Raw genomic sequence first — 25,534 nt, 5'->3', positions numbered from 1 at the left:
TTTATTTCTCTTATTTCTCTTTGCTATTTGGGCTTATTGGAACCTAATTAGAATAAAAACCTAAGTATCATTTTTTATATGATGTACTTCTAGAGAAAAATTATGTCCATATATGTGGACTCGTGGTCTGAATTTACATAAAACACTTTTTCCTGACTGTTTTAATGCATATTTAACATATACATATTTTCAGACTATCAGAGAGTAAAAACTATTTTTTTTTTGCCTATTTTGGACAGTTAAAAATAGTGTTTGGGACCTTTCATATGCTGCAAAACAGTTGCAGAATGACACTGTATGTCTGTAACACCATATCAAACATTCAAAGTATTTTAAATAGGCACTTAATAGCTAAAATGTGTTCTTATAATGGATGTCAATGGCTGCTTTATTCCAACATTTTTCAGAAAATATAGTTTTGTGCTCAACAGAAAAAAGAAACTCCTAAAACTTTATAACCACTTGAGTGTGAGGAAATGGTGAGGAAATGTATTTTCAGCCTTTAAATGTAATTGCTTTACTTCTTGAGCCGTCTAAATGAGATCCATGCCACGGCTTCCACATAAAATCAACTAATTAGAATGAGGCGGTGTTTTGGTATGTCCACACTCATGAAAATGTTAGGAATTCTTGGGATGTTTTACTTTTGTATTAATTATATTAAACAGCACAGCCACTATGACAAGTGTTTTGAGAGTGCAAATACCTTCAACTCAAGGAGGCAGTGAACTGAACTTTGGTGGTAAACTTCTCTCTGTTTACTTGAAGAATAAACAGATCTAGTCAGTCCTTTTCATCCCAGTGCCTTATTATCTGCAGCCTTTTGCAATTTAGAATGCTATAATTTATGACAGAATCACCACAACAGGCAGGAATTAATAAGATATGACGTAGTTTGTTCTGTGACTTACTGAAAAGTTCCACTTGTTTTTGTGGTGCGCATGGTTTAAGTGGTTCCAAATCTCAAATGTGGTTCAAGTGGTTCCAAATCTTTATGAGTTTGTTTCTTCAGCTGAACACAAAAGAAGATATTTCGAAAAATGTTGGAAACCTGTAACCATCCATAATATATAGAATACCATGAAGTACAATGGTTTTCAACATTTTTCAAAATATCTTATTTTGTGTACAACAGAAGAAACTTATAAAGGTTGGAAAAAAGTGAAGGGAGAGTAAATTATGACAAAACTTCATTTTTGGGTGAACTATACTTTTAAATACCTTAAAATCTACTCCTGACACAAATATGCTTGACATTATCTCATTTTTGTAGCTAATTTGAAAAAAAATATTGCTATGGATGGGACATTTTAACACAATCTAGCTCTGTTCACTCTATATTTGTTGTACTATTGTATAATATTTGCCTTCATATTTCAGATTTTGATTTAAGACCTGGGCCCAGTTTTTCAAAAGTAATTCAGTAGGATTTTGTATCTTAGATTGGATCAAATCTTGAAAATGGGTTTTCCAAAAGTAACAGAGAGATTCTGTATTAAGATCAGACCATGTAATCCAATCTTACATTTGATTTGGATCAAACCTGCCCTTTGGATTATTCATAACTTTGAACTCAGATTGGGATCTATTTGATCAGGGTGGGTTCAGTTGTGATTTTGTTTTTGAACCAAATAAAATAAAAAAAGGTTTATTTTTAAGTGACTGATCACAAACTTAATGGTTACTGGTGATATATAAATTCCTTTTTATTTGAAGCCTATATGAAGCTTGTCACATCCAATGAGACATGGTAAACAACAACAACAAATCATTATCATAGCAGCATTGTAGTCTACAGAACAAACTAAAAAGTGTATGTTAATTGCAGTATTTCTGTTTCTTACCATTAAAGTAACAATGGCTTTTTGTGGCCACTGGTATTTTGCATACCTGTTGTTCTTTGTCAAGCCAGTAGTCTACACTGTTGGTTCCATTTAAGACTCTAGTAAACAGGATTTGACAATCCTGAAACTTGGATCACAATGATCCAACCCAATGTACCTTTAAAGAACTGTCACAAAAGTAAACCCTGGAGTTTGTATGCATTGTTTCTATTGTGTCAAGATGGTAAAACTGAAATCAGAAACTACTGTAAAATCAGCTTCTTTCATAAACATTTGATGTCAATTTTTAGATACTTTTACTCTCCAAAAAATTTGCTGTTAGTTCAAACTACCTATTTATAATGAGCTGAATCAGTTTTTTAGGAAAACTTAATTGTTTTATGTTCAATGCACTCAAATTTGTAAAAATAAACAAGTTAACTTAATCGATTTCTGTTGGGACAACATGAAGGAATTGTTTGAAACCCAGCATTTTTTTTGTGTATACACTGTAAAAATGCTGGAATTCACACAATCGATTTGTGTTGGGACAACATTAAGGAATTAGGTTAACTTGTTTATTTTTACAAATTTAAGTGGATTGAACATAAAACAATTAAGTTGTTCCAACAAAAATCTCATGAATTGTTTTGTTTCAGTTTATTTTAAACAAGTAGTTTGAACAAGCAGCAAAAATATTTTTGAGTGTATACTTGCTCTGTTAGATAGAGGAAATGATAATCCCACAACAAGTATTAACAACACACCTCAAGAGCATTGTCGTGATGGCCAGCATGGTGTCAGGCTTGACGCCAGGACCTTGTTTAAAAAAATAAAGAGAGAGACAGAGGGAGAGAGAGAGATAGAGAGAGAGAGAGAGAGAGAGAGAGAGAGAGAGAGAGAGAGGGAGAGAGAGAGAGAAGCCCTGCATGTTAGCACCATCTAATTCTAAAAGAAATATTTCCACTTTATGTCAATTTAATATTAGTCATGTATTCTGACTGATTGCATCATTTAACATTATTATAACATTACAACATATTATACTAGATGCTTCACCATAATAAATGTGAAACTTACATATTTTCCCTTCTCTTCTTTTGATGTCACAGCTCAGGATAATTAGTAGTGACAGGACTGTGTGTTTTTGTGGTCAACAGCCCGTCAGTGTTTTTATGACATTATTTTTCCTACAGCTTTAGAGTGATTAGTCATAGCTTGGGTGACTGTCTGCCACTGAAAAACGGATTTTATTGCAGGTTTTTGTGTATGTGAAAATGTATGTAATATGTAAAAAAATGTTTTCACATGTAAAAGTGACATTTAAGGGAACATAATTGATTTCATCAGTAAATCAACATGTAAAAGTAGAAAATACAAAAACTTTTATTTTATTTCGTAACATATATATATATATATATATATATATATATATATATATATATATATATATATATATATATATATATATATATATATATACCGATTTTTTTTGCAAACATGTTCTTTTCAAAATGGTCTATTGCGTTCACAAATCCTTTGATCCAAATCAATACAGTAAATGAGGGAAGTTGTGTTTCTGCCTTTTTAGCTGAAAACACATGCAGCATATGTAACACAAGAAGCCTGTTTTTGCTATGGGATTTACAAAAAAGAAGAAAAGAAAGCAATCATCTCATAATTTTTATTTTTGTAAAGTCATGAGATGTAACCTCAGAAAGGTTATAAAATGTAATTCTGAGTATACATTCCAGGGTGTATCATAATTAGGAGATCTCTGTTATTGAAATCTATGAACTTTGAAATATTAAGGGTCTTATTTAATTTGCAATTTTAACTTTTCATCTTTGAGTTTGTTTTGCAATTTTGACTTTGTATGATACAGTTCTCACTTGCTATTGCTAATCTCTGTATCACAACTGAGAAAAAGTCAAATTTCTATGATATTTCCCACTTGAAAAAAAAAAACTAAATATAGTAATTTATAGTGAATATTATAGTGTTTTTCAACCATATTATAGTTATGTGGATCATACTGTATATAGTGGATCATTTAAGATCTTACAACACTTTGTTAATGAATGCTACAGCACACTGTAGTAGTATTAACTACAGTGAACTGATAAACTGTAAAAACACTGGAGTATACTTAAGTTTTTACTACAGTAAATTTGTTTTGTGGTATAATTTATTTGTACACTATTGGGTCATTTGTTTATATTTCTAATGTTGTATAACCATATAACTATGACATTACCTTAACAGAATTATTCAAGAACTTTGCTATAGTATGGTTCTAAAACACAAGTATTTACTATAAATTACTATATATTATTATTTTTTTCCTGTAGGTTGCGAGAAAAAAAGGCAGAAATGTCAGAAAGTAAATCAAGGAGTTTATGTCTCAAAAGTTTGATTTTTTTCTTAAAAAAAGTAAATTAAATATTATCTTTCAACTTCAAACAATCAAAATTGTAAAAAAATTAAAATTATATTTATTTATTTATTCATTCATTCATTTTCCTTCGGCTTAGTCTCATTATTCATCAGCCACTGAGCCACCGTGTCGCCTTTATTTATTTATTTGTTTATTTATTTAAATTTTTTCTTAATATTTATTATATATTATTGTTATTTAAATTACATATAATACAATTTGATTTCATCTATTTTAAGCATCAACATTTTTTATAGTCAGAACTGTGAAACAGAATCGGTTCTATACAAACAAGTTTATATTTTGCAAATCTGCCTTTTTTTTCTGTAAAAAAATAAAAACGAAATATAAAATCTATCACTCTTATCTCCACAGAATTTTAAAGTGCGTTCAAGCTTTGGGGAAGTGGAGCTTTTCAATAGCGCCCCTGATTAGAGTCAGCACACAAACAGACTGCAGTTTTGCGACTGTCCTATATCACTAGACAGCGACGAGCAGAATGAGAAGAATGTGCTGAGTCATTCATCCACCTTCTCTGCTCCCTCACTGAGTCATTCATAAACACTCCCTCTATAATCCAGTATCCGCTTGCAGCGGCCAATCAGTCCAGGCTCATTCATTAACCTCCATCACTTCACCAATATGAAGCACATGTCCTATCTCCCTCACAGGACCCCCTCTGTCTCACTCCGGGCTGTAAATTTCTGTCGCCTTTTATGTCTCCACAACAGCAGAGCTAGAATCAGCAGTAGAATGAGTCCCACCACTCCGCCAATAATGCCCAGTTTCAGGGCTAATCCAGAATCTGCATGCTTGGGTTCAAAGTTGGCACATGATTGATCGTCCTCTTCGCTGACGCCACCTTTATTCACCGCTTCTACACACACCACTGCTTGAGCCTCCACATCCTCCAACACCAACGCCCTCTTATGCTGCTCCACCTCCCTACTACTAATAACTCTGTCTTTGTTTTTCACCAGGACAATGTAGCTGTTGATGATAGAGGTGGGAGCACACCAGTGCACCACAACTCCTCTGCCACCCTGTTGAGTCAGATGGGAGATGCGTGGGGGGCTCGGGCGCGTGAAGAGATCACTCAAACCCGGGCAGAGGCAGTTTTCCACCTTTGCAAGATCCATGCAGGTTTGCTGCTGCTCCACACACATGTCGTAGTCACACGGGTTGAGATCCAGAGCGCTGGTGGAGGATGAGCTGGGGGATGCTGTGGGGGTTTCTTCATCATATTCATCAAAACTACTCATCACTTCAGAGTGGGTGGAACGGGGTTGAGTGGCATTCTGAGATGAGGATGAGGAAGATGATGACACAAAAGAAAAGTGGTGAAAGCTGACGAGGAAGAGAAGAGTGACGGGATATTCACACACCAACATGACTCCTGGTGAAACAAATGAATTGATCAGTCAGTCACTCGTATTAGAGTTATAGATGAAGCTACGGCTCAGAGAAGTCCACTTAAAGGAATCGATAGTTTCATAAAATATATAATAAATTAGTCAATTAATCATTTTAAGTGATTTCATTAACATTGTTTTATATATGCACTTAAAGGCATAACGATTTTGTTTTCATTACAGTTTTTTACAATGGCTATGACACTTTTTTCAATACATTTAACAAGTTTGCTAAAATCTTAACGCAGCAACACACCTAAAAGACACAATTGGCAAAAGTTAATTTTATGCTCAAAATCACACATTATAAACTAATCCTCTAAACTACTTATCAAAATACAATAATAAACGAACACACTACACCATGTCTAACAAAACACTGCAATCATGTTTCAAAATAAAATTATTGTTCAAAACACTAACACATGTTCTCTTCCAACATAAACATTCAGTCAATCAGAACACACTGACAATAAAAACACTTTCAACAGCTGACATTACAGAAACTCCATTAGTTTATGTGTCAGCTCTGCCCTTATATTTGAAGTCTCGTTACAGTTTTGTTTCGTTGGGTTAAGTAAATGCATGGATTTTCTTTCGTTTACTGCTGTTTCTCATTGGCAATTGAATAAAATAAAGGGAATAAACTTGTGTTTCAATTCACAATTAGAACAGCTGTTCACTTTGACTTTATCCTATATAATTTCTGTTTAGAACATGTTGTTATCTGTTCTGACATACTGTGCTAAAGCATTTGTAAATTTGACTGTAAAATTACATTGTTTTGTTCTTGGTTGTGCTTGTGTGTAAAAGAAGTTAAAGCATTTTAAATTTGTGTTAACTGGATGCATTTTGTGTCAAAACAACAAGAAATGTGTTACAGTTTTTCTCGATTGCTTGGATGTAGTTGTCAACTGAAACTCCACATTTTCAAAACAGTTAACACACAGGCCTAAACAGCGGCACTCATGGTCAAAATGACACATTTTGCTTGCAAAAGGCACATACCGTGTCAAAACATTTAACATATGCAACAAAAGCTAGTTTTACCTTCAAACAACACAACTTGCAAACAAGTATATAAGCTCTTTCAATTAATCATTACACAATGGACAACAAAATACAAAATACAGAACTCAGTGCACCACCATTGCTTGTCATTGTAGCCTATTGCCAATGCCATTTGTTGTCTTTCTATTTGGGCTGTCAAATTTGCCTTTTTGCAAAGAATTGCATCCAGAATAAGAAATGCTTTGATTACATTTATATCGAATTCATGACAATTTTTAAACTGTGGCTGAAAACTGAAATACTGTAAAAACAGACAAAAGTAATAAAATACTGTAAATATTAGAGAAAACACATGTAAACCAATATACAGTCAAATCTATTGTGAGTATAAGACATAGCCACTATTGACCTCCTCCATCCATGCTGTCACAGAATAACACAGACCTTCCACCGTTTTATAAGGTTTGCAGACTGATTGCTTTTTGAAGATTTGTGTGAAGTAGTGTCAAGCCGGTGCTTCACTGAATTCATATTGATGTTGGTAGTTTTTAATGGTTAGGAATAGATGGTTTCTGTTTAGTTACCATAACTAAAACAATGGAGTTTGGACTGCTTGAATGACATCCGTGTTAGCTGTTTTGAAAAATGGTGGGGAAAATGTGTCAACCCAATGAGAAAGAGTTTACACATTTGCAAGACCGGTCTTTTGCTCTGCTGGGATAGTGAAAATGAAAATGAAGTGGAACCTAGTTTCTTTAACCAGGTCAAAGCAAACTAGAAAAACTGTAATTGTATAGCCCACCAAGACGGATGTTGTGCTAACTGTGTTAAGAGTTTAGGAAACTTGTTAAATGTATTGATAAAAGTGTCATAGCAATTGTAAAAACTGTAATAAAGGGACTAAGACAAAAAGAACATGAATGAATGAATGAATGAATGAAAGAAGTGTTTGCCATTTGATGCAAATGCTTCATTCTGACATGTGTTTATGGTGTTTTAAATGCATAGTGTTACAAGGAGATTTGCAGACATTTTGCATTTTGTGTGCAGTTTTGAGAATTGTGTGTAAAGTAGGGTTGTAACAATATACCGGTATGACGGTTTACCATGATTTGAACGTGCACGATTATCATACCATGAACAATTGCATATCAACGGTTTTAACCCTTAAAGACCAAGACAGCCGCCCGCGGCTAAAAATAAGTATTGCTCTTAAATGTTTAATAACTTTTGATCCGCTGATCAGATTCATACAATTCAAATGTATCACATAACATTCGCGGACTTTCAGAGGCTCCGGAATCAGTGCGGTTACGTCATCAAAATTTGACAACGCTGATTTGACAAAGAAACGCTCGTCACTGTGTCTCCGGACAAACCAGACATGATACATTGATGCATTGTCCCTCCTCCATGCCCAGATTGGTTCAAACTCGCTAAATCACAACCAATAAGCATAGGTTTCACTTTTGTTTGTGGACCAACAATGAGCTTTTTGAACAACACGGAATGAGAGATAGGCTGTACATTTATGCGCGGCTAAATAAAACGCAAAAAAAAAAAAAAGTTTTGCATGAAATAATTCTCATACTAAGTACTTTTGCATGCACAGCAGCACAGAAACATGACAAAACAGTGACACAGCAAAGACAAACTGCTGCTCTTGCTGTTTTCAAAAGACGCAAATGAAGGTGCAGCTGTTTGTCTGCATTGCAGACAACCATATCCAAATCCATATCCACAGACAACCATATCCAAATCCATATCCACAGACAACCATATCCATGCTGGCACATAAAACCTAAGGATGTTCCATATTGAATCTAGTTTCGTTATGTAACTATTTATAGTATAGTAAATATTTATATCTATTTTTTTACTGAGGATTTGCACCATGTTTATTTGGACTTTGACACATTATTTATTATTTTCTTATTTTTTTATTTGTTCATTGTACAAGTGGACACATTCTCTCACCTCAGCGGTCAAGATTAAGTCCTGAAAATCTCAACATGCTAACATTTCTTTATCACAACCTAGACTGAAAAAAACAACGCTTTAAATGTTTACAGTCATAAACTTGGTATTGCACTTTTGGTCTCCCATTTATCCTGCTTATAAGGAAGGACAGTTTAAGTTTATTTTTGTCTAATCTTAAAAGACCTTGCTTGTTTATTCCTTCTAATTTAATTTATTAAAATGGTAAATTTTTCAGTTTATTTTTATAAAAGACTTCTATAGTTCTATTAAAATGGTTCTTTCACAAGTTTGGTGAAAAAAAACCTTTGTTCAGTCAGAAAACGTGTTCTTATTCTTTTCAGGGTCTTTGCTATGAGAATTACTATTTAATACCGTATACCGCGAAACCGTCAAACCGTGGTATTGTTTTAGACGATTATCATACTGTAAAAAATTCATACCGTTACAACCCTAGTGTAAAGTTATGAAAAATGGGGAAACTGTTTAAAAAATGTGTGTAAGCAGTTGGAAAAAAAGTAAATTGGTGTAAACTGTATGCATTTTGCACCAAAGCAACAAGAAATGTGTTAACTGTACAGGCTACAAATACGGATGTTGTACTAACTGTGTTAAGAGTTTAGGAAACTTATTAAATGAATTGACTGTCATAGCAATTAAAAAAAAAAAAACTTATATATATTTTTTATATTTTTGAACTGATATCATTGCAGAAGCAGAGGGGTTTTAAATGAATCTAAGGTTTGGAATATTGTTTTTGCTATTCTGAGGTGTTGTGTGTTAACATTTGTAAAATATTACAAAAACAATCCAATATTTTTTTGGGAAGCATATTGGACTGCATATTGGGTGAAAACAACATGAAATGTGTGAATGATATGGCCACAAAAGACAGATGCTGTGCTCATTGAGTTTAGAGTTTTAAAAATGTAACAACTGGTGGGACAAACGCTTAGTTAGCCAAAAAAAAAAAAGAAAAGAAAAAAAGAAAAAGTCATTTTTCTATCAATTTTCAATCAACTGATTTCATTATTCATGCTTGACTTAAGGCAAGATAATGCAGAGTTCAAAGATATAATTAAAGTTATTGCCATACTCCTGCAGCTAATTTTATTACTATTTAATTAAATTATTTCTTTAAATATGCATATTAGACATAATTTTATTAAATACTTGTTTATTTGTAGTTGCATTTGTACTTTTATATCTAAACATTAGATGAAGGCAGATTCAAATTTCTTTCTTTCTTTCTTTCTTTCTTTCTTTCTTTCTTTCTTTCTTTCTTTCAAAGAGTTTTGAATATCTCCTTTTACTATTCCATAATTCAAATAATTTCTGTGTACATTGTAAGTTTATTATGAAAATAAAAGAATTCCAAATATGTATTCTATTTTTACTATTTTTATTAAGTTTATTGGTATTTTATTTCTTTATTTTGTACTAAATTAAATGATCTCACATATTAATTCATGTTTAAGTGCAAATTATCAACATGTGCTAATTTCACTGTATATTATTCAGCTCGTTCTCAACATAATCACAGACTCTAGTCTTCACCACAGTCACAATTTAACACACCTCTTACAATATTATTACAAAACACTTATTTTAATTTTTCAACTTATAAATCTGACCTTGACTATGCTATAGTTTAAGTTTAACCCAGTAGAGTCAGATTTTGAGTTCATTAAATCTTTTATCTATTAAGACCAACTTTTTTTTATATATTTGAGTGGTGTGAACTATAATTTATTGATGCTATGAAAAAATAGGATTTAATCGCTTAATCAACCTTATAGTAACTTAGTCAACCTGACTACTTATAACAATAATTTAGAATTAGTATTATTTGCTTATTACTTTTTTTCCTCAGTGCTTTGTTTAACTGTAAATATATTTATATATTGTCACAACATTATCATCATTTTAGGTCATGGCTAGGGCCAGACAGAATCTGCGGACATTGTTTGCTATTTCTTTCAAGAATTTTGTGAGAAAAATAAATCTGGGGATTTATGCGGAATTGTTTTGGGAGTATCTTAAGTAAAATTGTAATATATCAAATAAAATAAAAACTTTTTAACTTTAATTTCATGTTTACAATGCAAATCCAGTGTTATCCACTTATTTGGTAAACAAAGCAAGTCATATAAAATATCTACTAAAAGACAGAAAACATTACTTTACAAAGAGTATTGTAAATAAATCAAATAAACATTTTCATATGTCAATAATATTACTGAAAAAAAAAACTAAATTAAAATAAATTTACACAAGCGAATGAATAGACTCAAGGATGGTCTAAAAATATTTTTGCTGTGTTTACTAACTAATGAGTTTTTTTTTTTTTTTTTGGTATTTTGTACTTCAAAATAATTGTACTTTAAACATAAATATAAAGTGTTATACATACAAGAAAGTTCACATGCATACTGTATCTCCTGCTACGTCTTTGACTAGGACATTTAAAAATACCAACCATAAAATACTACATTGAGTATGTTTATGAATAAACCAGAAAGGATGTAAATTAAATAACCTTAATAATAAATAAAACTGAATTCCACAAGACAGTAAGGTGAAAAAAAAAAGAAATATATGCTATAGACAGCAGAGCTTTAGAACCTGCTTAAAATTCCTCATGGGACATTCAACAGCTTTGAGAAAACAATTTACATTTACCAGACTGAATACAAACAGTTCAGCTGTCCATTGCAAAACAAATCAGTTAGCAAACTTCCACACACGAGTGTGAGTCCAGTATCTCTGTGTGTGTGTGTACCACGCAGTGTCAGCTGCCCTTGAATGCGATATTGATTAACATACTTTTGAATGGGTAAACTAGATTCCAGCTCATTTCACCATCACCATATTTTTTTTAGAGAAAATAAAACCAGCCAGCCACGTGGGAAAGGAATGCGAAGCTTCAGGATATTTTCATAAGTATAAAAGGCTTTTGATTGAGCCTGTCTTTGGCTTGCAGTCTCTCAATAACTTTAGAGACAAAATTACAAAAGTTGCAAGGTTAACATATCAAATAAAGCATTCAAACAAATATATAACAGTGAGAAACTTACCCATATTTACTCGGCAAGTCCAAGGAGTTTTATCTTACAATCTGTTATCCTCTTTCTTTTGCTCTCATTCTCTTGCTAAACAACTCTCTCTCAAACTCCCCTGCAATCACCTCCTTTTTCTTGCTAACCCCATCCCCCTCTTTCTCTCATCGCTCCACCTTTTCTCGGTTTCTGGCTGAGAGTTTGTGTGCAAAATGTGCACATGCTTTTAATGAATCACAGCAATTACTGCTGCATGAGCAGGTCTAATTCCTGAAGTGACACACATCATTCACAGCATCTAAACTCATGTTGAGTAACTGCTACTTCTGAACTCTCTGTCATGGCATTGCTAAAGAGAGAGCTATGCATTTGGTTGGTCTGCTGGAAAACATGCTCTTACAGTTTTATAGCAGCAGACAACATGTTTGAGTTCAATATCTGCTTTCAGTGAGCACAGTTCAGTCATAGTCCATCAGATTCATGCTGGTATGAAGCGAACAAAAGGCTCTTTCTTTCACCGAGAGATTTGCAGACATGCTTGCCACTGCCAGCATTCAGATTTAATGAAAAGCTTCACGAGACACACATTCAAATGAAAGAATTGAGGATTTGGTGTCGCATTGGAAGCATTTGCTAAATGTTCTGTAAACAGGCTTGTTTGTGTGTGTACTTGTTTATGTGGTTTACGGGGTCAAAACTGTATAATGACCTACACAAAAAATGTTGTTCCACACAATCGATTTGTATTGAGGTAACATGAAGGAATTAAGTTAACTTATTAGGTTTTACTAATTTAGGTGGATTGAACATAAAACAACTAAGTTGTCCTCAAAAAACCCTCAAAAAGTATGTTGATTCAGCTTATTTTAAATAAGTACACTGTAAAAAAAAAAGTATTTAATGCAGCCCCCACCCCCAGTAAATAAAGGCAGTTAAATTACATAAAATAACAGATGGTAAATTACAGAAATTTACTAGAAATTTAAATGTAAGGAAAAGTCTGTAATTTATGGACATTATTTGAGGTTTTTTTTCCGGCACCTCAACTGCCTGAAGTAATAGATTTTTTTTAGAGTGTAGTTTGAACAAACAACAAACAGTTTTTTGAGTGTCGGTGTAACATATTTAAGGTGGTTTATGAGACATGCATTGTGTCCTCGTAATTCTAAATGTTTGAAAATCATACTCAAGGGGGTCTATTGATGTTAAATTTTCTCAAAGGTTTCTTATGACGGTTTGGGAAAGGGGTAAGGCCATAGACTCAAAAAATGACGTTTCCTGTTTGTTCAAACTACTTATTTAAAATGAGCTGAAATAAGACAATTCTTGAGATTTTTGGGGAAAGTAATTGCTTTACGTTTAATCAACTTAAAATTTGTAACAACTAATAAGTTAACTTAATTTCTTCAAACTAATTGTGTGGAACCCAGCATTTTTTATGGTGTACAACATTTTTAAAGTATTAAAGACATAAAGACTATGGAGAGTCCTCATAAATCACACATACAAGCATGTGTGTGTGTGTGTGTGTGTGTGTGTGTGTGTGTGTGTGTGTGTGTGTGTGTGTGTGTGTGTGTGTGTGTGTGTGTGTGTGTGCAGCTGTTCTCTCCACAGAAAGGAAGTCTGTTTTTTTATGCTCTGAATGACAGAAAGAGTCAAAGATCATGTCATTCACAAACTTACACACTTCCGTGCACTGCCGTAACACGTTTGCCCGATCAAAGATGCTGTCATACCGTACTGTGGTCAAGGTTATTTCATCACAATATACTTTTCGTAATGAGTCACAGACTTTATTGTGTAAAGCTTCGGTGGAGACAGACTAACTTTAGACAGTCCCTAAAATACAGTGATGATTCACAGCTCATAATTGTAAAACTGTTGTTAAATGTTTTTCAGTTTTAAAATGCTATTCATATGTGTAAACAATAAACTAACCTGAAACTTAAACAGGAAAACCATTTGATGAAATGATATTGGAAACCGATGACCTCAAATTCTGAAGAGACTAACAATTTGTATTACTTTACGATCAAGTTATCAAGTTAGTATTTTGTTTCTTAATCTTGTACTAAACAAATAAATGATCTTTCACAAGTTACTAGTTCAGTTTTATTTAATTAATCTTCATTTCTTTAGTGCTTTTACTATGTAGATTGTGTCAAAGCAGCTTAACATAGAAGTTCTATTAAAATAAAACTGCATCAATTTAGCTTTCAGAGTTGAAGTTCAGTTTATTCAGTTCAGTTTTGGTTTTTACTGATGAAAATTCAAACACTGAAGAGAAAATTCATCGATGTGCAGGTCCACAAGTCCAAGACCAAGCAAGCCAGTGGCGACATTGGCAAGTTGAATTGGCTAGGAACCAATTCACCAATTCAACCAAGCTCAGTCGGACACAACCATTTCTCCTCTGAGACTTTCACTGGTAATGTGCACTTTTTGAGTACATTTAAAAATTTATACTTTTAATCTTACTCAAGTAAATTAATAGTGATAAATCACTACTCTTACTTCGTTACATTTCACGGCGTTCCTCCCTTACTGTCAAATGATAATAAATAGGATTTGTTAGAAAATAGGAATCAATTTTTTATATTTTTTTGTCTCTTTTACTTTTAATCAAGCAATTATTTGTATTGGTCATGTAAGGGTCATATATTAACTGAACTTCTTCTGTTGTGTGTGAGATGCTATGCATACTAATTAGCATTTTTGCAGAAGTAGATAAATGCTGGTCCGAAAATAAATTCAGCTCTGCAGAAACTTCCTGTGTGAAGAAAGGTGTTAAAACTGAACACAGAGCACAAAAAGTTTTATGCTTTTATTGTTGTGCAGAGAATTCGTAGAAAAAGAGGACTTATGTCTGGTGTTCGGCCAATGGAGGACTGGACAATGATTGACAAATGACGAATTTCACTGAACTCCACCTGTTAATATCAGCTGCCTATATAAGTTGAAGTCAGGAAAAGAAAGTTGTTGCGCACCTCCTTAATATAACTTTTGCATTCCATTGAGGATAGCAGAACTCTGTGAATCGAATTATTCAGTTGTATCCAATAAATTGTTAAAATTTTTGACATTAAATAAAAACCTCTCCTGACCTTTTTTTTCTTGAATACGCATGGAATTGATTGATATTCCAACAGATTCATAAAATTTGTTTGCAAATATCACAAGATGTCGCAGTGGAGAGGTTGTGTCACGAGAGGTCTCCCTCTTTTGGTTAGAGGGCGCGCGCTTATGGTTGAATGATGGTTGAAGTCGAGGAAGACGTGTTTAAACTGCGGTCAAGCCATGGCCTTTCAAGTGATGCTCACTGCAGGCCACTTGGGCAGAGCTGGGGTTCAGCAAGGGGGAGCTTGAGCTCCAGCTCCTCCTTCCTTGCACTTGTTCTACAAGTGATGTCACTGGGGGTTGGCATTAGGGTTGGGGTGGGTGTAAACAGCTTATAGGAGGAGGAGTTGGAGCTCAAGCTCCCCCTCGCTGAAGCTCAAGTGGCTCTGCAGCGAGCAGTGTCTCTGGCCTTCTGCGGTTCTAAGAGGACGGTCACGTTGTCTGTGTATAGTGACTTTATCAGGCCAGGTCACCCACGGCCTCAAGTTCAAGTTTAACTAATGGGCACTATAGGCACAGGCCCAGGGGCCTGAGCGCACTTGAGGCCCCTGCCAGGGGGGAAAAATGCTGATTTTGGATTGACTGTATGGGCAAAATGCAAATAGCGCACCGCGTTGGAATAAGCTAACTAAGTAATTCCTGCCCATAATCGTTTCACTGCAGAGACAACATAACTAAAGAGCGCGACACAAAGCAGTGTGAGTGGCGTAGCTCGTAAAGCGCATGGCAACTTGTTTTGACGCTATCATGAACCCAGTTCGAATCCGAGGAAGACTAGTAGGAATCATTAATAAGTGTGTGTATTAGAAAACTCAGATTCATAGAACTGGATTAGAGAGGTGTTACAGGTTTATCCAGATCATATGCATTATAACTGTGTAGAAGTTATACATTAGAAAATACTCTTAAATACCCTTATTTTTTACTGCTTCAGTGAACTTGAACAAGTATATTAAAATCCATTAATTTTCACCATTTTCACAAAGTGTGCTTTAAATGCTTTAAAACTTAGTTAAATCTCTGTAGACAAGAAATATATGTACTGTATATCATTTACTTTAAAAATGCGGGCAATACGTTATAGATTAATTTTATTTAAAAAATATTATGTAATTCTTATTTTTTAATTTAACAATTGGTGTGCGACCAGTTAGGGGGCCTACAACACATTGTGCCCAGGGGCCTCTGAATTCTTAATCTGGGTTCAATCTATGCTTTTACTCCAAGATGTCAACAAGAATGCTTTAATAATGCGATGCACGCTGTACTTTACATCGAACTGACATCGCAATATATAGGCTTCTTAAATTACAGCTACAACCTGAAAAAACACAGTGGTTGTAAGTGTCAAAATTATCCTAATTTCAACCTTATTAACTATGGGATAATTAAAGAAACTGCCGTTTAATTGATAGCTGATTAGCCCTGCACATATTAGTCATTCACACTGTTAACCATTAAAATATTATAAGATTTAAACATTTTTTTCAAGAAAAAATGGTGTTTATTTAGCCACCCTGTATATTTTTCTCAAATTTCTGATAAACAGAAAGAAGATTTTATCACAACACATATCTTTGCCATGATTACAGCACATAATATTTTACGAGATATTGTTCAAGATACTAGTATTCAGCTTAAAGTGACATTTAAAGGTTTAAGGTTAATTAGGCAAGTTGGGATGATTAGGCAAATCATTAACGATGGCTTGTTTTTTAGACAATTAAAAAAATTTGACTTAAGGGGGCTGATAATATTGACCTCAAAATGGTTTTTAAAAATATTAAAAACTGCTTTTATTTTAGCTGATATAAAACAAGACGTTTACCAGAGTAAAAAAAAAAAAAAGGAAATACCGCATACACTTCCTTGCTCTTTTAAACGTCATTTGTGAAATATTCGAAAAAGAAAAGTTGACCAACTGTATATAAAGAAAAGTAACTAGTACTATATGAGTAATTTTTTCATTAGATACTTTTTTACTCTTACTCAAGTAACTTTTAAGATTGTTACTTTTACATTACCTTGAGTAAAAATTTCTGCAAGAATTGTAATTTTACTTGAGTATAGATTTTGAATACTTCGTCTCCTCTGGTTGTACTGATTGAGTAGCTTTACATGGAAAAGGGAAATTTAAGACCTGTTTAAAAGTATGACTTACATACAACACCATATTTCAGTGAATTTACAACATTTTAGGGTCTAAATTTTTGTTTGTAAAATTTAGGACATTTTAAGATCCCTTAAATATATATACACATGTAAAAAAAAATGAACATTACTCTGTAGTTAAATGAATAGTTTCACTTTAACAAGGGCACCTTAAAATGAAGTGCAACCAAATTCAGTTTGACCTTTACATAGCAAAAAGAAGGTCAGGAGTTACCATGCTAGTTAATGGTAAACAGGTTTTAATAAACTTCTAGGACATATCTGTGCCTAATTTTGAGGAAACACAGTGACATTTACATGTACAGCTGACAAAAGAGTTAACAGGATATTAACAGATCATCTGTTGCCGGGAATGGGATCATCTGCAGAGGAAGAGTGTTCTGAAACACCGGACATAGACGATGACTTCTGCGGTATCAAATGTAATGATATTTTTGACAAAAATCTACATTGTAATCTTTCAGGTAAAGTTTTTTGCCTTCTTTGAAACAAGTGTTAGGAAAAAGAGAGATGTTTTCTGCATGTCTGTGCTGATCACTGGATGTGGGACAAGATTTTTACCAGTACGAGGTAGGCTACATTTAAAAACATCTGATGTAGCAACAGTATTTAGTTACAGAGCTTTCCGACAGATGTACAGGAATCAGGAGTGCTGGAGTTCTCGACCGAAGCTCTAAAATTCCCCAAACAAAGTTATATAAATAAAAGTGCATGTGTAAAGGATCATTGCAGTTAAACATGTCCTTTTCTTTGCTATTCCCTCTGAAAATTTGACCCACACGCACAATAAAAAAGAAGAAAAACACAGCATATCCAGTTCTTATCCCTGCTGAGCTGCTGACATGCTGCACATGATGGGGCTCATATTATACCGATATAAACCCCTAAATGTCCTTCCATTTCTGTACATGAAAGTTCTCTTGATTGCATTCACAAAAGATACATACTAAAAATACATGTTTTTAAATAACGAACACATGTTTTCCAGAGAAAATTGATCATGTGGGAATATATTTGTGTGGGAAAGCTGCACAAACGGGCATTTGGGACAGGGGGGTAAAGGAGGGGGGATTAGGACACATGTCAAAATGTTTTTTGATCATATACCAAAGTTCAAATCATTTCTGTTTTTTTTTTAAAAGCATGTGGTTGCTTTTTTAAAATTTGTTATGTTTGCTTATTTTATTTTGTACAGTACAAAAAAATTAGGAGACCATTTAAAAGATATTATCAATATCATGTTCTCTGTATTTGCCAGGTACAAGTTTGAGTAAAACGTTTTTATAAAACACCTGTGTTTTATTTACAAAGTAATATTAATGTCAAAATTTCAAACGTGAACATTATTGTAACAATGGTGTGACGTTGACAACAGGGGTGTGGATCCAAATGCAGGTTTATTGAGCAGAATGGTCAGGAAAGCAACAATCAACACGGGGGCAAACAGATGTATACAGGCGAATCCAGATTAGTAGTCAAAATAACAGGCGAGCGGTCAGAAAGCAGGCAGCAGACAGGAATAAACAATAAAACAAGCAAAACAAAGCGAGGGCCAAAACCAGGCAAGACAACGCAAGGAAAATGCGATGTAATGTCATATAAACCGATAACAAGACTCAGCATCTTGTGTGAGAAACAGAGGGGTATAAATAATCCATCAATGATCATCAGCTGTGTATTTGCAATCAGTCAGGATCAGAAACTGGTTGTGTGTGTGTGTGGTGCATGACTGGTTCTTGTAGTCCTCTTACCAGCAGATTTGTAGTCCTATGTGATCAGTGTGTTTACCAGCAATCTGCACAGGCTGGATCGTTAGTGATCATGACAATTATTAGGGACATGTCATGAACATGAATTAAATTTTATGCATGCTTAGCAAGTGTCACTCAGTTATGTCATTTGAAAAACAAATATGATTATTTAAGATGTCTGTGTCATGACAACTTGACATTAAAAGACAGTATAACTTGTCATAACTCTGTCATAAACATGACTTTACAATTGTGCCATGAATAGTTTCATGATCACTGTTTTCAGTGGAACAAACTGAATTTGTCATTAAAATTCCTCAGTAAAAATGTTTCAGTGTCAATATTCTTATCAAATAATTTTATAACAGTGTCATTAATGTTTAATGTTTGACATTTCAATTTCAACGTGCACCTTTGTATTTGTCACAAGAAGGGACTGAACCAGCGATGCAAGTATAACAACAGATTATTATGTAGGATGGCAGGTAAACAGAACTCAATAAAACTTATATGCAGGATGGAGATGGATGACCAGATGGACCAGGGGGACCGGAGGATAAAGCAGAGAATCCAGGCACACAGATATGCGGATAGAGGATCGACGACAACCACAGGAGGGACCAGGAGAAACCAGGAGGGAGAGATGCAGACACTGGAAATCGAGAGAAGGAAGTAAATCTAGAACTAGATAAAAAAAATACTGACCATAGAGATAGTGCTGTCTTCCGTAATAGCAAAGAGGCAGGACACTGAGTGAGGGCTGGTGATTGTTCTTATGGTGCGGGAGTGATGATTGGGAATGACGTGTTTATGATTAGAATTCAGATGACAGTGATCGAGGTGACTGGGAGTAGGGATAACCTGGCCTGGCTGTGGCAGTATTAAAGTGAAGAAAGATATTATTAAAGCTGTCATGGCTGCATGGCAATCATGTTTATGTCAGATTTATGACAAGGTATGCTGTCTTTATAATGTCAAGTTGTCATAACAAAGGTAATTCCAGGTTGTGATGTTTTTTAAGTCACGTTATCATAATAAAGACATCTCACATTTGCATTTAAAATGTCATAACAGGGTGAATGACATTTAATGACAGTTGTCATAAGCATGCATAAAATCTCATGGCATGTCACATGCTGATTATAAAGGTGTCATTATAGTCTTATGAACACCCCTTCAAATAAAGTTTTAGAATTTAGATCATGAATTAGCAAAAATACTCATTTAGTGTGTGTTACATTAAATATAAACCCAGATATGTTATCCTTAACTAGACACACGGGTGTGTTTCAACACATTAATTTTAAGAGCTATAAAGTCCACAAGATGTTATATGTAATAAATAAAATATCACAAGGCTGTTTTCATAATGTTTCTAAATGCTTCATTCTGGACAAAGACATTGTAATCAGGCGAAATTTCATGAAGATTAAAGCTTTGTGACATTTAAAAGAATGAATTATTATCTAGGTCTGACTGAAACATCTTGAAGTGTATGTAATACAGTGTATTTTTCTTCACACTTCATGTTTTCACCTTTGTTCTCTTTTAAATGAACAACCAAGCATTTATATCTTGATACTTAACTTCCTTCCTCCTCTGTCATCCTCCTGTCTTTATCTTCCTCTCCTTTTTGTCTGTCACACACATCTGCTCCTCATCCTCTTGCTCTCTCTCCATTACATCTGGTGGTGATTTACTGGTGTGTTGAAAACAGCTGGTAAAAGGAGCAGCTGCAAAGAAAACAAGCATGCATGTCATGTGGCCAGCCAGCCCTTGGGTGTGTTTAATGGGGAAATGATTTCAGAGTGTTGCTGCTGTGTATATGTGTGTGTTTTAATCACAGTTTGTGTGTTATAGAGTTAAAATGGACGTAATCTGGGCCAGCGCTTTCAGAATGACTACATGCTTAGTTTTCTATGAGGGTGTGTTTACTAAATGACCTGCTGTTTAACATTTTATTTCTGTTGGTTTATAAAGTACATCCTGTCTCCGTTATGCAACACTTTACAAGTGTTAAACTGGAATTGCGCTCTGTGTCATCAGAGGTCTGAAATAATTTAGCAGGCTACTTTCTGACCACTACATTCCATAAAATCTCATTTCTTATATGTGAGTGCAGTAATTCTGAGTTCATTTTCTATATATGGCAATCAATTTTAAACAGCACACATCATATTTTGAGAGGTTGTGAATCAATCTTTTAGTTGATGCGATCAGCCCATATTATTCAGTTGTACTTAAGTTTAACAGTGTTGTTGAGAACAATGGTGCTGAGAATAATGAACATGTACATTAACAAAGATTCTAAAAATAAATGAATAAATAAATAAAGAGAAATTCTGATTAAAACAAGCTAGTTTTACAAATAATTATTTTGATGTACAAGAGCAGCAAATGCCAGAATTATACACAGTCTTTCTACATTCTCAAAGTGATACATTTGAATTAAAATAGAATTAAAATTAAGTTTTTAAGATGTCAGTATCAGTATTTTTAGTTTTTAGGATATCTATAAGCGAGTGTGCTTCAAAACAATGACAAAATTTGCGTTTAGAAAATATAAAACTTTTCAATTTTTTAATAAAAAAAAAAAATATTATTGGAAATACAAAATCCACAAAATGGCATTTAACTTTACAAATTATGTATCACACATAAAAGGCTCAACACAAAATAATATACAAAAATACAAAAAATGTCAATTACAAAAATCATCCAAACTAAAGTAATAAATAAATAAACAAAAAGCATAAAAAAGAAATCAATATAAACAGATATTGGCTATAGCAAGTTCTATGATACAAATAAATTAAACCTTTTTAAGGCTAACATTTTTAAGGCAGTTTTTGTTTTCCTTTTAGCCAGGGCATCCGAAAAGATTTTAAGTTCTTTTATAAAGTCACTGTGTAGTTGAGGGGTTTTGAAATATCTGCTTTTATGAGTAAAATATTTGGCCAATGCAATGATAACATTTATCAAATCGTGCAAAACAGAACAATCTTTAGTAATTCCATATAGTACATCTTGTAATGTGAAAGTCAAACCCTCAGCATCCACAAATGCAAAACTGATATAAACATGTAAAGCTTGTAGTTTGTCACTTCCACCTAAAGGGACCAATGGTTTTATTCACGTCAGGACATACTACAGTTTCTTATCAAATCTTGTCCAATCAAATGCTCTCTAGTATCTGACATGACTTTCCTTTTCAAGACACATCTTTTTTGCTTTGCATTTCAGTTCTACCACTCTCACTGGCAGAGCTGTGATAAAAGAAAATGCTATTGGCTGTTTTTTTAAAGGGGAGGAGCAACACTATGTCCCACCCTCTCTTCGTGTTTCGGTTGAGATTACTACAAACGTCAAATTAAAATTAATGTTTCAAAGCACTTCATGGGAAAAAACTGTACAAAATGTCTGTAAAACTACATTTAACAGCACGGTGGCGCAGTGGGTAGCACAATAGCCTCACAGCAAGACAGTCGCTGGTTCCAGCCTTGGCTGGGTCAGTTGGCATTTCTGTGTGGAGTTTGCATGTTCTCCCTGTGTTCGCATGGGCTTTTTCCGGGTGCTCTGGTTTCCCCCACAAGTTCAAAAACATGGGGTATAGATGAATTGGGTAAGCTAAAATTGTCCGTAGAGTATGTGTGTGAATGAGTGTGTATGTATGTTTCTCATTGTTGGGTTGAAGCTGGAAGGGCATCTGCTGCGTAAAACATATGCTGGATAAGTTGGCGGTTCATTCCGCTGTGGCAACCTCTGATTAATAAAGGAACTAAGTCGGAAAGAAAATTAATGAATGAACTCAACCTAAATCAAAAATTGTTGTTCATAAAAAGTAAATATTAAATACATATGATTTCCCATTTTAAAATGCATTTTGATTTATTATTTGATCGTTTGAGCGTTTGATTCATCATTTGGGTAGTTGTTTTGAAAGTTTAATAAGTTTTTATTTGATCTTTTTAAGCATTTGAATTTTCATTAGAATTTTGTTAGGAAAAAAACATATTTATATATAAACAGTTACAAATTAACAGTTCACATGCGCTAAGCGTTCCTTTTTGTAGAGCAAACTAGGTAAATGTGAGATGCCATTTAATATTCACAAAGTCTTTCTGCATTCCACCAAAAAAAGATAAATTACTAATGAATAAAAATGTAAAATTATGTTAGCATTATTGCAGTAGCATTTTGTTGTTGTTAATAATAATGGCATTAATGCTATTATTGGTGTTACCACTATTTTTGTGGTTGTTAGGGTTAGAAATACTTCAACCTTTATTTTTTCAAGTGAGGAGGTCTGAGATTAACCAAGTAATTTCAACTTTTTTCAAGTTGGATTTTTACATATATGTGATTTAAATGTGATATAATATACATTAAATCAATAATAGTATCCTCCGCTTTGTATTTGATTATAGAATTGTTCTTGCTTCCAGCTAAGTTCTTTGCATTTTTGTCAGATTTTCAAATACTTTTCGTCTTTAATCAAACTTTGTAATGTTTTGGTTCACCTTTTTTCCTGATTAGCTTGGGTTATTATGTCTATAAATGGAGACTTTTTAAAAGCTTGTTTGGAAAAAGGCTTCCAGAGCCAATGCAGCTAAAAGTGTAGCCAAAATAACATCTGAAAACTTCAAGTTTAGTATTTATTTTAAAATCTTTTGCTTCTGCAATATTGTTTCGTAATATTGCTTAACGTCAGAGACCCAAGTTGCTGTCTTGGTTTATTTTGCAATAATGACCAGCTTTATGTTCTTTTTCTATACATAAAAAGCACTTTGTTTTGTTCAATAAGCTATGCTTGGTTGGGCTCAAGCAGAGGATGTGGTTGTGTAAGAAATGATTACGCTGGTCTTAGTTCAGTGAATTGAGCAATATAATTCCTGAAAGTTATCAGCATAGAAACTGTAATCTGATCAAATTTGCGAGCATGTCCAGACTCTATTAAGGAGGCTGTCAGACAGTCTGAAGAGAGGGTGTGTGAGTTCATGAGTTCTCTGCTGTTTAGTCATATAAAAATCAACCAGAAATGAAATTTAAAATGCATCTTGTGGTTCTCAGTTGTTGTAAGTAATGTTGCTTTTAATCTAACAAACTGGATATCAAGATCATTTCAATGAATTTTAAATATTTATAGTATTTATGAGCTCACGAGGATTCAGTTAGCTAACTCTCCCATTATCATACTGTAGTCAGAGATAGGGAGTGAAAGGAGGATGGTACGGAAAAGAGGTAAGCAAATCTGTGCAGATTCTAACAGCTGCTGTTTGACTGGAACAGGTCTCTTCTAAACACAAGCTGAACTGAAGAGAAATGATCTAATGTTCTTATCAATGCACTGAGTCTTTGGGGAATATGAGTCAGGAGAGGCTAATTATAAAAAATAGACAAGTGCAGGGTTTAGACAGGAGTGATAATCAAGAGTTATTTCAGTCAGACGGACAGTGCAAACACACACACAGATACAGACAGACGCACACAGACATGCGCAGACGAGCAGACAGATGCACAGGAATTTGCATTTGCACACAGACACACAAAAAGACAGACAGACATGCACACACAGGCAGACAGACATACATGCACACACACTGACAGATATACACACAGACAGATGCACAGACACACACACAGACAGATACACACAGATACATACACACATAAGACAAACATACACTGATGCAAACACACAAAGATACACACAGACACATGCATACACAGACACACACACGCACGCACACACTGATACAGACACAGACAGACACACCCACACACACACGCACACAGGCACGCACGCACGTACTCTCACACACACACACACACACACGCACACATTCAAACACAGCCGGATGCACAGACACACACACACACACGCACACACACACACACACACACACACACAAACACACACACACACACACACACACACACACACACACACACACACACACACACACTAACAGATATACACACAGACAGACATACACACACACACAGATTTAAACACAGCCAGAAGCACACATACACACACACACACACTGACAGACATACACACAGACAAACAGACAGACAGACAGACACACACACACAGATTATAATAGATTCAAGCAGACAGACACACACACCCACACAGACCACACTGACAGATATACAGTTAGACAGACATACAAACACACATACACACACACACACACACACACACACACACACACACGCATGCACGCATCCACACAGTTCAGTCACTCTCAGTCCTGGTTCACTGCTCTTCAGTCTCAGTCTTTGTATCAGGTACCATATGAAGTGCTTCTTAAATGACCCAAAATACTTTGAGTGGTGTTGATTAGAGTATTGAGGAAACATGTTCTAGCCTATAGGGCTTTTAAAGGGATAGCTTTTTTCAAGCAAAAAGGACATTTTATTGTCCCTGTCTTAAATAGTTTTTTGCCTTAGCAAGTTGATTTTCATCAGTTGAACATATTTTCCAGCATAATATTTAGAAGAATGCTGTCAAAGACGGCCGAATAATTTCTGCAATAAGAAAAATGCAGACAGAATGCATAACATTAAAACGCAATTAGCAATATATCAATGTCACAGAACTTTTGGATAAATAAATCAAATGTAGTGTTGTATACCAAATCAAATGTGGATTATTGCATCTGTGAAGATTATTTAAATATAAAGTTAGTTTTTCTTGGCTCAAGGTGAGGTGAGGTGGTGACTTATGAACAAAGGCTGAAAGACTGAAGCAAACACTTTGTTGAGG

General features: G+C 34.2%; 1 protein-coding gene across 2 annotated transcripts; it reads right to left on the bottom strand.

Annotated features, from left to right (window-relative positions):
- Positions 1–4,844: 4,844 nt before the first annotated feature.
- LOC564748 (LRRN4 C-terminal-like protein) lies at positions 4,845–19,600 on the bottom strand. 2 transcript variants are annotated; one of them, XM_068221462.2, is made up of 2 exons: positions 19,465–19,600; positions 4,845–5,656 (listed from the first exon to the last, which is right to left on the bottom strand). In XM_068221462.2, exon 2 carries the CDS (start codon positions 5,649–5,651, stop codon positions 4,926–4,928), a length of 726 nt encoding a protein of 241 aa, XP_068077563.1. In that variant the 5' UTR covers positions 5,652–5,656; positions 19,465–19,600; the 3' UTR covers positions 4,845–4,925. The 2 variants fall into 2 exon arrangements, with proteins under 2 accessions (XP_068077563.1, XP_693173.5); XM_688081.11 differs by lacking the exon at positions 19,465–19,600 and adding an exon at positions 11,738–11,829.
- Positions 19,601–25,534: the final 5,934 nt, after the last annotated feature.

The sequence above is a fragment of the Danio rerio genome, chromosome 5 (genome assembly GCF_049306965.1).
Source record: "Danio rerio strain Tuebingen ecotype United States chromosome 5, GRCz12tu, whole genome shotgun sequence".
Lineage (NCBI taxonomy): Eukaryota > Metazoa > Chordata > Actinopteri > Cypriniformes > Danionidae > Danio > Danio rerio.
This window is presented reverse-complemented; position numbering and strand designations above follow the sequence as displayed.